Source organism: Pseudorasbora parva, chromosome 12 (genome assembly GCF_024679245.1).
Source record: "Pseudorasbora parva isolate DD20220531a chromosome 12, ASM2467924v1, whole genome shotgun sequence".
In the NCBI taxonomy this organism is placed as follows: domain Eukaryota; kingdom Metazoa; phylum Chordata; class Actinopteri; order Cypriniformes; family Gobionidae; genus Pseudorasbora; species Pseudorasbora parva.
This window is the reverse complement of record NC_090183.1, coordinates 40,986,134-41,001,660: the sequence shown is the minus strand read 5'-3', so window position 1 is coordinate 41,001,660 and position 15,527 is coordinate 40,986,134. Positions and strand designations below refer to the sequence as shown.

At 38.1% G+C, this 15,527-nt stretch overlaps 1 protein-coding gene across 3 annotated transcripts in view; it reads right to left on the bottom strand.

Moving 5' to 3' along the window:
• The window catches only part of phc2b (polyhomeotic homolog 2b (Drosophila)), a 38,119-nt gene that overhangs the window by 5,572 nt on the left and 17,020 nt on the right, over positions 1-15,527 (bottom strand). For 2 of the 3 annotated variants that reach the window (XM_067460315.1, XM_067460313.1), the window contains exons 2-9: positions 14,759-15,008; positions 10,599-10,757; positions 10,437-10,514; positions 10,132-10,293; positions 8,910-9,059; positions 8,005-8,275; positions 3,035-3,414; positions 2,788-2,947 (exon numbers count right to left, since the gene is read on the bottom strand). In XM_067460315.1, the coding sequence (XP_067316416.1) occupies positions 2,788-2,947; positions 3,035-3,414; positions 8,005-8,275; positions 8,910-9,059; positions 10,132-10,293; positions 10,437-10,514; positions 10,599-10,757; positions 14,759-14,947 (1,549 nt within the window). In that variant the 5' untranslated portion in view covers positions 14,948-15,008. The remainder of the gene's footprint in view (positions 1-2,787; positions 2,948-3,034; positions 3,415-8,004; positions 8,276-8,909; positions 9,060-10,131; positions 10,294-10,436; positions 10,515-10,598; positions 10,758-14,758; positions 15,009-15,527) is intronic. The other variant, XM_067460314.1, reaches the window with a different exon arrangement.

The window sequence follows — 15,527 nt, the reverse complement described above, 5'->3', positions numbered from 1 at the left end:
GATATCAATGACTGAATTTCCAAACGCCCAAATCTACGCAACACGCAGTGTGCGCTGCTCCTTTTCAATGCTCCACTCCCACGCACAAGCACTGCAAATTCTGCCGAAGAGAGGCGGTTCAGTCAGTCTTTCCCTGGATGGCAGCAGCAGCCTCAAGTGGCAGGTCACATGACTCTGTAGCGGTTCAAGAGTATTTCACTGGCTTGGTGGCAGGCGACTGTCTTTTATTCAGCCTATATTGGGCATTATCAGAAGGTACAAAAGCACCCTGGTCTAAACCCCGTTTCTGACTGATTGTAATAAGAGCGAATAGTGCTTTCTGGCAGTCAAGGAAGTCTACAGAGTCATGTGACTGGACTGGGCCAGAGTCAGTTCTAGTTCACATTTCTGTATATGGGAATTGCACAGCACGCCACCCTTTATATTTCTCTTTTATCCAATCTGGTTCAACATGTGGGAGTCTGAAGCCTTGAATTTGAAACGCAGTTGTGATTCTTTAATTCAAGCCATGTGGTTTTTGATACAATTCTCTCAGGCAGAAAGAATTTGGACACTTAATCCATACATTACAATGTAACGGATGTCATTAGATTACAGAATATAAAACACACGGAGGTCGGTTCTGAAGTACAATAGCGTAAGTAAGCACACATTTCACGAAAAAAAAAGAGTGAAAATTAAAAATAAAGTAAGCTTTAAGAAAAAGTCTATCATAATGTTTTGGACAATAATACACTTGATTTGATATTTTGTGATTAATGCATTGAAAATTCTGAATTTTAAATCAAAATATTTAGGCACCGTTGAAATTTATGTTTTACTGGGTAGTGTGCTAAACTAGTGTCTTTATTGATTTCTTCAGAATGTCCATTAACGTACTTGGGTATAGTGATATGCTTTAAAAAAAAAACTACAAACCTGTTTTATTCTAGCTCCAGGCAATTTTTTGAGCTTCATAAAAGCAACATTTTGAGCAAAAAGCTGAGAGAACGCACTTTGTCATCCAGATCAGATTCAGAACAATGATCAAAACACTTAAGCCCCGTTTCCACCACAGGAACGTTACCTAGGAACCAGGAACTTTGGGGTGGTACTTGGTGTGTTTAGACCGCAGGAACCAGGGTCTAAATGAAGTTCCGGGTAAATATTTCCCCCTCCAAACAGACCTGCTCGCGAGGTAGTACTTTTTCAAAGTTTAGGAACTTTCGAGGGCGGGACTTGAGCGCTGAACATGCTGATTGGTTGAGCTCACGCAGCATTTTATTTCAACCGGCATTTTTAAAAGTCTTTTGCGAGGTTCGGTCTACGTTCAGTAAATATCAGTCTTGTTCTCTGTCTGATGGCGCGCGTTCGTCTCAGCCATCTCACGTTCAAAGTCCTGATAATAATATACATTGTCATTTTAAATCTAGCTTTACAAGCTTTCAGAATATGCTGCTCTTTTCTGTCGTTGTTAATTTCCTCTTTAGTAAACCTTACGTTATACATAACCAGCAAAAGCAGCACAGCTTGAATCTCTTCCATACTCGTTATTCATTTTTTTACAGTCAATTTTTCACCATGTAAACGACCTGACTGATTACTTTTAAGTGTGCGTCCTTACATGACGTGACAGCGCGTGCCGCGCTCATGTTGACAAGAGAGGAAAGTCAATTTTTCTGAGGGGTTAACTTTTTATTTCATAAGTTATGAAGATAATGTTGGAATAATGACACAGCGTATAAGTTTTTACTTTAACTGCGCCTGACAGAAGATTTTTTTTTTCTGAGATGATTATTACACTTTACAGCAAATAAATAGCTTATTATATAATACTGTATTAGTCCTGGTGGCCGTTAAGAGTTGCTATGGCTACAGTTAACACATTTCAGCTGCTGGAGAAAACAGCGTTGACATTTTTGATTCGCCAGACAAACTGCATGTGACAAAATGATTGCGATTGAAAGTCCTCACATGTAAACACGATCGGTTTAGATAACGTCTCATGTAAACAGTCCACTAAATCTTTCAATCGGTACACACAAAAATTACTGTCCGTAAATGACTGGGAGGAGCAGTCGCGCGCAGTCCTACATCACCGGACTAATTTGCCTAATCTTCACGGAACTTTATTGCGGTGGAAACGCAGACAGCTGCAGGTCTGGGGGGGGAGAAAAGTTCCTGTAAAAAAGTTCCTGGTACAAAATGTTCCGGGTAATTTTGGTGGAAACGGGGCTTTAGATGGAGTAGCTCGAGTCCATCGCACCTCCTACAGTTGCCCAGTCCTGTACATCGTCCTGGATTGACATTTCATTCAGTAACATTTGGCCGTTTTGATTTATATGTTTAATGTTTGATAATTAAGTTTTGACTCATTACTTGGACTGGGCACATGTCCACTGTCCGTCTATGTATAAACTGCTTGTTATTTACTGTTATTGTGAAGCGTCCTTAAGCTTGGGAAAAGCCCTATAAATTAAACTTATTATTAAACTTATTATAATCTCTCTCTTTTTTTTTTTTTTTTTAAACAAATGCATCTGCTTGAATAAGCTGTTACTTGTTTCTGCTTCTTCACATGTGTTTTGATCAGCAGATTCAGTAATCTTTCAGAAAACGTTTCATAGTGTATTTATAATGTATAACAGCGAAAACATGGAAACGGTTTCTCATAAATTACAGCAATTTATGTGAGTGGTGGGGAAATAATTAAAATGTGTCTATTGTTGATTACATTGTTGATTATATCGTTAGATTATCAAACTGTACTTGAAAATGTGTAAATTTAGTCTTTGTTGGCCACCGTACCTTGTGTTTGAGATGTAGCGTTAACAGTGACAGCTTTGGTTTGTTCAGGGGGGTTGGTGCCTTGGGTCGTAGTTGGTGGTGTCATTTGTACTGGTGGGCAGATCTCTCTTACCACCAAAGAGGTGGGCTTTTCCTTGTCGTCCTGAACCAGTCTTGAAGCCTAAATAGGATAAAAGTAGTTAGTTGTTTTCGAATTGTATACATTATCTTTAATCTACTAAAAGGCTCTAGTAAGGGAGTCCCTTACCTGACTTTGTGCAGGTTGGATTTGGAGATTGATGGCTGTCAGTTGGACCGGTTGAGCTTTAGCATGGGCCAGGCCCATGTGTGAGCCGTGCTGGCTAACTGCATGGTGGCTTATAGTTGAATGGAAGATGGTGGCCTGTTGACTTTGAGCGGATCCCTGGTTGTGAAGTGCTGGTTTGGGCAAAACCGGAATGATCCCTGCTACAGTTGAGGTCTGGGCGGAGCTCTGGATGCCCAGTGAGGCTGTCTGTTGGTGGGGCTGGACGGAGGCGGTCTGCAGTAACTGAGGCTGGGTTCTAGAGGTGGGTGAGGCTTGGGGTTGAATGACAAACTGTTGCGGTTGCTGCTTAATCAGGGCCTGCGGCTGGATTTGGGCATACGCTGGAAGGACAAACACTTACTCTTACATACACACACTGTTTCACATGACTACACATTACACAAATCACAGTTGCAAATATACAACAATAGTAGTATCATAGCTATCAAAATCCAGTGTTCTGTATTTTCCGTACGTGAGTATTTGTTGTAGCTGGCTATATAAAAAAAAAAAAAAAAAAAAAAAAAAAAACAGTTGTGTACTGTGCTAATTAATTGAGATTTCTTACAGCTCTTACAGGTTGTTGGCCTTGTTTGTTTCGTTGCTTCTATTGCTCTACCCTTTTTTGTAAGTCGCTTTGGATAAAAGCGTCTGCTAAATGATTAAATGTAAATGTAAATGTAGTAGCGTGCACATGAAACTTCATACATTTAAAACATGGTTATTTAAGCCTGGCCAGCATAGGTAAATTCTAAAAGTGCGCAGGTATCCCACAGCTATGGAAAATGTAAGGGGACTTAGTGTCTGCCCAGTTCTGGGCCACATCTGGTACATGTGGATTCCAAGCATACCAGATGTGGGCTGGTTCTGGTCCGACACTATGTTGCTGTCTGGGATGGAAAACACTGGTTACATCTGTCCACCGCATCACCGCCCCCACCATTGTTTTGATTTTTATAGAAATAAAATAATTTAGTTCAGTTAAAGAACAGAACTGAACACACTGAACGCACTACAGTGAACTGAACTGAACGCACTACAATTAAAAACTGAGCGTGTCTGCTTATGAAGCGTGAGCTGAATGAGAGTGGCAGCACAAACCAGCACCAGGAGTCAATTTTCATTCATCACGAAAGTGAGATGATTGACAAGATGACAGAAGGAGAATTGGTTTTAAAAATAAATGTAAATGTAAAAATGTAAGTGCCTATTTAGGTGAGTTTGTCATTATACTGATTTGCTGTTAAGTTTTCATTGAGAATAATAGGCTAATGAACCCACAATTCAAGCAACCCGCCCCTGAATAGGCACTAATTCTATACCAAAAGAATTGGCACACTCATTCATTCACGGCCACAATGTCATTCACAGGTGTGTGTCCACTGGCATGTTTTCAGCTAATGCCTATGGAAGCTTAACCATTTCACTTTGCTCCGCACCATTATGAATGCCAGAGCGGCTGTGCGCATTTTTTCTTTCGGTTTAGAATTAGTGAATAAAAAAAATAAAAAAAGCCCCTGCCGGTGATACTGGTATTACCGGTGTTGTCAAACGTCGATTAACCGGTGGGAAAATGTCCTCACCGGCACATCCCTTTTATCCAGTAAATCACAAACATCTGGAAAGTTCATGGAAAAGTCATGTTAGTTCATTGGTAAACTTATTTATTCCTTCCTAGTTTTTATTTTATTTTATTTTATTTTATTTTATTTATTCAGTAATCTCCTAACATTAGTCTCTGTGCTTTAGTTTTTCCAGTACAACTTCTGTATCCAGGACTACGGCAGTGGAAAATGGATGAGTTTAACACTGTGATTAGGTGTTTGACTGGAGGACTTGCAGGAAAGTGTGTTCAAATTTAATATTATCTCAGCAGGAGAACATTCAAACACAAAAACCTTAAGAGTTGGGCATGTTGAGATCACAACCTCAAAATTTTATGAGCAGTAAAGGAATCTGAAAGACTCCAACTGGTTGGAAAGTTAGCTAGCATGTGGTTTTTATGTTTATATATACAGTATGTGCGTGTGTGTGTGTGTTCTGTCACATGAAATGTACACCGAAGATTTGAAGCAGACGTCGGGAGCAAATACAGTTTTTTTAAAAAGCTCTTAATAGCAAACAGTTCAGTGTGGGAATGTTCAAATGTGAATGGTGTGGGATGGTGTGTTCAGATGACTCAATCCTCCGTGCTCATTTTCTCTCACTCTTTCTTTCTCCCGGATGTTCAAAATAAGGAGTTGATGAGTTATTCCCTACAGAGCGCAACCCTGGAAAACCCCAAAATTTCCTGTCGAATGTTCAGCTATATGCAATGCCACAACACGTATAACACATTAAAACGATAACTTGTGCTTTGAAACATACAAGATATCTTTTCTCACAAGATGGGCAAATTCGATCTCTTTTCTCAAATGTTTTTCTCACACAGCATTCTCACAAAGGCAGACTTCTGCCTTTCCATGAGTTTAGACCCCAATAATCTGACATGAGTTACCGAAATGTCTCAAAGTGTTCTTAGTTTAAAGGGACAGTTCACCAAAAAATGAAAATTCTGTCACCATTTACTCACATCTTTAAGTTGTTCCAAACCCATATACATTTCTTTCAAGATATTTGGAAGAATGTTTGTACCCAAGCAGATCTCGGCAGCCATTGACTACCATAGTGAGTGAAAAAAATACTATGCTAGTCAATGGCTGTGGAGATCTGTATCATCCTTTGTGTTCCTTTGGGTTCAGCAGAAGAAAAATATTCATACGGGTTTGGAACAACCTGAGGGTGAGTAAATCATGACAGAACTTTCAACTCCATTAAGTTTCCTGAGCTATGAAGAGAAGTCTTTGAGCAAGGTTTTCCTACATTGGTGCATTTGCTCTACAATAAGATAATATTTTATACTTTAGCATTTTGAGTGCACAGCAGCAGTATGTTAATGTCTTTGGCTCTTTCTTATCTACTTTCTTTTTAACACGCCCTCTATAGCGAATAGTTGTATTCAATGATAGTTATATTTATTTGGTATAAAATAGAGAGAGTACATTGCACATTTACGCATTATCATATAAACTGTTTTTTACTGGTTTAGACTTTACCAGTTTCAAAACAAAAGCAAGCAGTGAAAGCTCACAATCAGATGGCAATCATATTCTCTTCTTAATACCAAAATCTCCAAAACAGTCTCTAATATCCACGTTCATATCATTTTTAATCTAATACTCAGAGTTTTTTTTTCTTTAAAGCAAACTGTCCAGGTTCAGCTAAGAGAATAAATGCCCAGGATGACTTTCCAGATCTGTGAATATCATTAATGCACAAGGGGAAAACCAAGCATCATAACACACATCACATCAGCTCTCTGGAACACACTGCTATGGAAACTACATCCCAACACACATCAGGTGGCTTGTAACACTTCCTCTCCACTGAGGCTCAATTGGACCCTCCCAAACACACTTGTCTAATCAAGTCAAAGCTTGTTCAAGCTTTATCCATTCTGTTATTTGTGTACATACACAGTGGCATACGCCTTACACATGCAAATGATCACTGACAAATTACTGCATAAATGAAAGAAACCCAGCTCTCCTAAACTTAAATGAAGTGTTGATGAGTTTATGTGAATGCACAAATGTAGCCAAGCAGGGTCAAAAATTTACTTTTTGCAGTAGCAGATATACTAAGAAAATGTACCTTTTTTGACTGGATGAGAAAAATGTATTCCCCACTTAAAATATATATAAATGTACAATTCATTTTATAGTCCTTTTTGTGGTAAAAGCAATTTAAGGATTGCTTGGATTTATGTATTGGATTTAATTTGGTCACATAAAAAAACTCCTGAAAGCCTGTTCTTACTTCACTTGGCAGGCATCACTGGTGCTAATTTTTGACCCTGGAGCTACTGGAGAGGCTGTCTTTTTTTGTATCTTCTACCAAAGCGTAAATAAAAGCGTAGCATTGTCCCTACTCCCTACCAGCCTCAACACGCCCAGTGTACCTGCTTCTAAATGTGCAGGATAATTGCCCTGTGTGAGCTGTAATGATTAGAGACCAGTGAAATGATGGATGGCTTGCCTGTCAGATGTTGACGGGCACTGAAAGACTCATCTGAGAAAGTGTGTGCCCTTGAAAGGCCACGTATACATAATGCATTTGAGCATAAGCTATGCAGGACAAATTTGGCCTTGGGGGGTTTCTCCTTTCTTTGATACTTAGTGTGTGACATGATGACACAAGTGAAGTTGTCAACCAAAGTGAAAGACAGTACTAGAAGTCACTGTATTTGTTGTTGGTTGTATTTTCTGGAGGACAAATGTGTGAATCGTGATGATAGTTTATAGAAAGGCTCTTATATATTTTCTTAGCAATTGCATACTTTTGTTATAGTTAGAATGCAATGGCATTCAGACCCTTTTAAGTGTGGCTTTAGGGTCCTAGGCCCGGTTTCATAGACAAGGATTAGATTAAGCCAGGATTAGACTTTAGATCAATTAGGGCGTATAAGTGGCTTTTACAAATATGCCTTAGAAAAAAAAAAGCATTGCTGATGATGTGCATCTGGAGACAAAACAATGGCACTGACATATTTTAGTTGTTTTCAGTTAAAGGGATAGTGAATTCAATTTCTGTCTTCATTTTCTCAGGCTCAAGTCGTTCCAAAACTGTATGAGTTCTTTTTGTTCTGCTGAACACAAATCAGATAGAGCCACCATTGACTACCATAGTAGGGGTAAAATACTATGGTAGTCAAGGTTCTGTCTACTCTGTGTTCAGCTGAATTGTCTTGAGGGTGAGTAAATGATGACATAGTTTTCATTTTTGGGTGAACTATCATTTAAAAAAAAGCTCAAACAGGTATTAGCTTAAGCCTAGTCTGTGAAACCGGGGGCTAGTGTTTTTGGGGTCAGTGTATATGGGTCTGAGTTTACCTGGTGCTATCAAGGGATGTGAAGAGGTGACATTACGACTCATGTTAACTGCTTTCATCTCTGTTTGTCCCTCCTCTTCTTTCTTTGCTCCAGTGTTCAAGTTGCCTTTCCCGGCACCAGTGCCTGAGCTGGAAGAACTCTGGCTGGGCGTCTTGATGAGCGGGGTGGGCTGAATGGAGACAGGGGTCTGCTTTAAACTCAGTGCCTGGAGGCCAGAGGACTGAGAGGTGGAAGACACCCCCTGCTGGTTGCGCAGGGCAAGGTTCTGCACCTATGAAAGTTATAAATGTTAATGAACTATAGAATTCAAATATATTAAAAACATTTGAATTATAATATTTGATAAATAAATATTTTGATAAATATACATTTACATAGACTAACGATCCTAAAGTAATGTATACATTATTTATATTGGAATTTCTTTTATAATTTGGACACAATTATAGATATCTAGTCCTAATGTGATCAAAGAAGAATCTTCAAAAAATTAACTATGATTATACAAATATTTCTAAAATATTAATTTATTCCTAAAATGCTATTTAATTTTTTTAGTATTTGAATATTTATGGACTACATCTATAGGATATTTTGTGATGTCCTACAGAAGCATTATACCGTATTGACAAACACAACACAGTAATCTAAAGATTAAAGTTACAAAATGTAAAATATAGTTCTTGTGATATATTGGAAACCTAAAAAAAAATCCTATTAGGATCCTTTAGGATCAGTTCCTTTGAATTGGAGGAACTGGAATTCTGAATAAAAGTGCTGAATACATAGATGTGAATGAATTGTACAGTAAATGAAATGGTTCCAAATTAGCATTTTTGTTAAGACCTCCACAATTGTATGAATGCTTAAATTTTGGATGTGCGTGTATTACAGTATATGTGCACCTGTGCAGAGGCAGACTGTGTGTTATTGGTTGCATTAGTGTCAGACTGTAGAGCAGTTACTGTAGCAGTTGGAGCCAGGATCAGCTGAGAGGAAAGAGGGACGGCTCGGCCCAGACTCCTGGCTACATGCACAAGATTACTCTGTTGAGCCTAAAATAATCACATATAAACAAGCATATTATTAATTCAAATTTTAAATGTTTATTGAGCTTTTCTTCAGTACTTCAGATGATTTGAACCCTCATTTCGTAAGGATGCGTTCACACTTGTAGTTCAGTTCGCTTGGTTCGTTTAGTTTATTTGGTATAAAAAAAACATTTAGTACTGGTCCACTTAGCATTCACAGTGGCATTTTAACATCAAACCTAATGGCATAGGGATACGTTCACAACCTGATTGAAGTATATTTCGAGACAGAAGTTACTAAACATCCACACCTATGCTGTGTGCTGGGTAAATCTGCTCAGTGTAGCCTACATATGATGGTATTTTGACCAGCTGAGAACTCGTGAGGAGCTTATAAAAACAGTGGCAGGAATCCCACAAACAAAGATCTGATGTGAGAAAGGAATTGTGGTTCTGATACCTGTGCCGAACTGTGATGGACAACATCGTGCCTATGCTTGAGCTTTCTGTCCTTTTTAGGGTAGCATCTTGTGACATCATGTCCTGTTTTTTGTTTGTTTACATGTCTATGGTCCGTGCTGCATTCATATTTAATTCGAACTGCACCAGAATTAGTTTGAAAGCGGATCGAGAATCATGTTTTCAGCTGTCTCTATCTGCTTGTTTAGTGCACACCAGGGTTCGGATGGCAGCGTTCACAGTCACACTTATTAAAATGCACCGCACTAACAGAGCAATCCCACCTGGGTTTAGTCTAATCGACAAACCATAACAAAATGGTCTATGTGTCAACAAAACATAGATTGCAGCATAGATTGATAGGCAAGCATATCAGTTATTGGCTTTATAACTGTGTATCCCTACAAAAAAAAAAATTATATAGGTCAGTTAAAAGGAATATGGAGTGTTATTGTTCCCTGATTCAACCTTAGACTGAACTCAGGTAAATAGTGCCACTATTTGATAGAGTTTGGTCGATATACCTTTTTATGACAGTCTCCTAATTTAGCTGTATTCATCCTACTGGCAAATATATAAATCATCTTCACAAATAATAAAGTTACTCTTGTGTTTGTGAGTATACAGGTGTGCTCACCATCTGTGCCCGCAGGTACATTTGAGCTTGGCTGGCTGTCAGGGTGGAGCTTGATGTGTTGCCTAGCAACACTGCTTGCTGGGAGATCCCAGAGGGGGTGGAGTTTACACTCTGGGCACGACTGATCAGCTGAGCAGCGGCGGGGGACGTGGTTAAATTAATCTGTGGGAATATGAGAGACATGAGAGTTGTGACATAAGCAGCCATAATGTTGTCACAACAACAGAATATCATAACCAGTGCAAGATATTGACGTGATGATAATGTGCATATTTTTGGTGGATGCATCAAGCATAAAAGCTTACTGTGGTCTGTGATGGTCCACTCTGTGTGGATGAGGTCCCATTTTGGTTTGAACTCTGCCTGCCGGCTGCTAAACTAGCCTGAGAGGGAGCAAACACAACAGACGGGTTAGTGTATTTTGGTGTGTTATGCTTGTCTTCCTGTTGCTATGCATGCTAAGCGACCTGCTGCACTGCTGCAAGGCTCTGGAGCTGTGCTGTGCTGAGGTGCTGCTGCTGCAGGGCTGCTGTTTGCAGCATCAGATGCTGCTGTTGAGCTGCATACATCTGCTGCAGATACTGCGCCGCTGTGCTGGGCTGCCTATTTAGAGCCTGCTGGATCACCTACCATTCAAGAGAAAGAGTGAGAAAGCAGATTAGATCTCCTTAAAGTGGAAATTAAGCAGTCAGCCAAGTTCTCATTATTTAGTAAACGGATTTCCACTTTAACAAAAATATATATAACAAACACGATTAATGTAACTAAGAAAAAAGGTATAGCTTTCAGAGCAAGGGCGCCGTCATCTTGCAATACCACAGGGCGTGACGTCACAGTGTTGTTAGTTTTTTTGCTCTGTTGGCCAGTAATATAATATAAGCATTTCTTTACTTTTTTAACACATGCTTGTTTTGAAATGGAGGAAGATGAAATTGATAAGACTGTTGAGACCATCATAACTGAAATAGACTGTAGAAAGAGAGTTGGCTGCGAGACATTACAAAAGATAAAAGGTCAGAGGAATATCACTGTAAAAAAGAAGGGTTTTGATTAAAGAAGGGCTGGGTGATATCTATAAAAAAATTACGTTTCGATATTGTAAAAATTTGTAGGATATTCGATATATATCTCGATATGTTTGCAACTGCTTTTAAATAAATAAATAAATAAAAACTTTTGCCCCTATTATAAATAACAAAACATATTTCAAAACTGAATTAAATACAAAATGTTTATGATTAGTGAACAGGTTGGTACGATCAAAATCTTTTCATGATAAGAGTAGTTTATTATTTTTAAATGTACTTTTAGAATTACAATATAGATTTATTTATTTTTGTATATAGATTTTTTTTAATAAGCAAAATGTGCAAATTACAAACAATTTGACAAAAACAGTGCTTTATTTTTTAGCTGCAGTAGGTCTATTTAACAGTAGTTTTCAAGAAACAAATTAAAGGAGCGGTAAGTGCTTTCTGGTAACCGTGTTTGATATTTCAGATCACCAAAACAAACACGCCCCTACCCCCAAAAGGGTCCTGCCCCTATTTTGATAGCTCCGCCCCACACATAAGTAACCTAGGCAACGTCTATGGCAGAATCTGTGTTACTAATCCAGGTCAATTATTCAATGAAAAAGTCACCCCTTCCATCACAAAAACACAAACCGTTCTCATGAACAACTCGATACACAAGCACGACAGTCCAACTTATAGTGATCACAAATATAGTGATCACAAAACACAAACAGTTCTCATGAAGAACTCAATGCACGAGCACGACAGTCTAACTAATGAACATTCTACAATTATGCCCAGATTAGGGTTATATAGATCATAAAAAGAGGAAACAAACATATATTAGGAGTATAGTATCTTACTTGTCGGACACATTTTGTAAGCTGACGCTTGTAGCAGACAGTGAGGAGATTTAGATGCTCCATACGGTGTGGAAATGAGCGGGTCTTTATCATCTCTGAAGCCACATTACGATCGCAAATAGACGAACAAGCGAACATGACACACGAGCATATAATATTCAAGCAAAAGCAGCATGTATTAGTTCTCGGCTAATATTCGTCATGTGTGTCGTGTGTTTTGAATAATGACGTGCACTGAGCGCTCTCTTCTCACCATCGTTATTAGACACGCCCCTTACCTGCTGATTGGCTACAAGTTTGTTATTGGACTCGACCTGAGTCTGTTTTGTAAAACGTTTTTGAAATAACACTTACCCAACCTTTTAAATCAAATATAAAAAAAAAAAAAAACTCCTTAACTGTATAAATTAACTATACTCACTTTGAGATTGCCAGTAGTTACAAAGTTGCCAATACATAATCAATTACTTTACAAGTAATTAGTAACGTAATGTATTATACAAAATATCTGAATTACATTTTCAAGTAACACAAGTTAATTTGTTTTCATTTATTGACTGACAGCTCTCTTGTCCCAATGTTGAGGAAAAATCGGAAGTGCAGAGGCGTTGTGTGTGAGCATTATAGTATTTGTAGTTCTAGACTAAATGTAAGCATGCGTTTACTAAATTAGTAAATCTCATTTGCACAAAAAAGATTCAGTATTCCTTAAAAAGAAAACAACCAGTCAAATGCAAAATCAGAATATTTAGACATCTACGTAATTAGATGTCAAATAAAACAAATATTTTTATTCAATTAATCTCACTTTATTGACCAATGTACTTGCTGCTGACCTTCAATGATTCAGTAAAACCATAAGCAAAAATGACTTTATTTAGCCTGAGGCTTATTATTTAAATTTTGGTTTGAAAGGGGCTTTAAATATAACTTTTTCGTTCTAAAAACTAAAAAACAAACAAGCCTAGCCCAGGTGAGAAAAAGTAATGCAAAAGTAATGTAACATATTCCTTTTCTTTAAAAAGTAACTACGTAACATGATTAGTTACTTATGGGAGTAACTCAATATTGTAATGTAATACTTTTCAAATTAGCTTTCCTCAACACTGGTAAATAATGTCTCAAACTGTTCTCAGATTTGCCAAGATACAAAAATAAAGAACGAACGAATCAAAGAACAAAATGTCTACATTACTTTTATAACTCTGTACACTTTGTGTCATCAATTGTCTAACGTGTTTCTATTGTAACAACTTAAGAAGTTTGACAGAAACATCCGATACAGCTGATATTTACATCATATATAGCTGCAAGTTGCAAGATGTGATTCAAGGTGATGTCAAATATTTGTAGTCTAATCTTTTAATGTTTCCTGAGCAACCGTTTTATTTTGTTTCAGCATTGTCTCCTCCTCTTGGTCAGGAAATTAACTGCAACAAGCTTGAAAGAAAAGTAGATCTCAGAAACTGTTGTTTTCACTACCAGTGTCACTTTCAAGGTCAGCCTAGATGTTGAATATGTTTATATTATCATAATATTAATGTAATATGAAGATGTTTCATATTTATCACAGTATTGCAAGGCTTGGCAATGCATATATACGAATGCATGAACTCATCTCTTGCACTAAAACAATAACATATTTATATTGTATAGGATAACAGTTACATTTTACATTTATGTGTAATGGTAACCAACTATTTACTTACATTCATACATGTAATATAAACATTTTAAATTTGGATTCTAATACTCCAATAATAATGGTACTTTAAAATTATTGCAAACCATGTGCACAAGAAATGAACACCTACCTATTTTAACAATTCTTTTTAACCATTAACTAGCATCCCATAACAACATGGGGGAAAACATTTGGAACAAAATCAACAAGATGCCAAAATACCTGAACAAATAGCAGACGTTCAAACAACACTTTCAGTAGTAGATAAGTTCATCAGTCTCATCTAATGGCACCTTCTTATCGTTTTCTTCCAGATATAATGCGTTCTCTTTCATCCGTCTCATCTTTTTTGTCCTCACTGAACTGCCCACAACTGCACAGTTGCTAGGCAACAGGCATCCTGACCCTTGGTCTTGTCATGAGTAAAGTGCAGTCTGAACTGAGTTTAATGTTCATGCTGCTTGTGTCTGATCAGGCACTTATATATCTTGCCACAAGATGGAAACGTAGTTTTGTAGTTTTTTTTTTTTTTTTACACAATTAAGTGAACATAGGGGTTGAGGTTGAAACGATTTAACAACTTCGGAAGTTCGGATGTTGCCATTTTTCAGTTGTCATGTGAAGCATTTTGAACAGCACTTTATGAATTGGGCTTTACCTTATTATTACTATTATTAAACAATAATAATTCTTATTGATAAGGTGCTTTAATACTTTGTTTGACTAGATATAAGATTATCTATATCACATTCAGCTGACATCTAGCAACAGTGCCTAATTCTCAGGCACTTAAGTAGTGAGAAATATTATGAATATGTCTATGAGGCGTGAAAATCTTCATTGTCTTTTCTCCTCAACCTGCTTTTCCTTCTCCTATACACACCAGCAGATGGCAGTATGGACTTAAAGTCCAATAATTAAACATTTTAAGCAAGAAAAAGTGGTGTGGTGCAATGCAGTGAGTGGATTATTACAAGGTTTGACAAGAAGAAGGATGGTGTTTTTAAACATGAGCACTCATTTGTCTAAATTGACTGATTCTTCCGGAAGGATGTGCAACGCACCTGTACAGTCTGTCGGTCAGGTATGCCGCTGTATACAGATATCTGTGGGACGGCCTGTCTTCCGCTGCTTGTGGAGCTGACAGTGCTGGCAGTGGAGGCACTGGTGGTGCCCGTGGAGTTTGTGGTGGAGGTACTGGTGCCCGTAGTGCTGCTGGCACTGGAGGCAGGAGTGCTCTGCTCACCCTCCATTGTGCCGCCCCGAAGCCTCACCTTTGAACCACGACCGCCCCGCTGCCACACTCGACGCAAGCTGAGAGAGACAAAGGACAAGCATTTTAAAATTTCTGTTACTAAAATCCTCTTTCATAGTACAATACATACCAGGGATCCTGTCTGTCTGTCATTCTGTCTGTCTGTCTGTCTACCTACCTAACTATCCATATCCATCCATCCATGTCTGTCTCTGTCTGATCTATCAATATTTTTGTTAAACAAGTTTGAGATTGTGGAGATGCTGTACTGAAAAAAGAGCAATTTCCAGCTGATAGTCGATCAAATATGATCATAAGTTATGAAATGTAATGCCAAAAAAATTGTTGCTTGACATTGTACTATGGTAATATCATAATATTCTTTAAAATGTTATAGAGTATGTAAATGCCTTAGAGTATGTAATGTATGTAAATGGTCTCTCTCTCTCTCTCTCTCTCTCTCTCTCTCTCTCTCTCTCTCTCTCTCTCTCTCTCTCTCTCTCTCTCTCTCTCTCTCTCTCTCTCTCTCTCTCTCTCTCTCTCTCTCTCTCTCTCTCTCTCTCTCTCTCTCTCTCTCT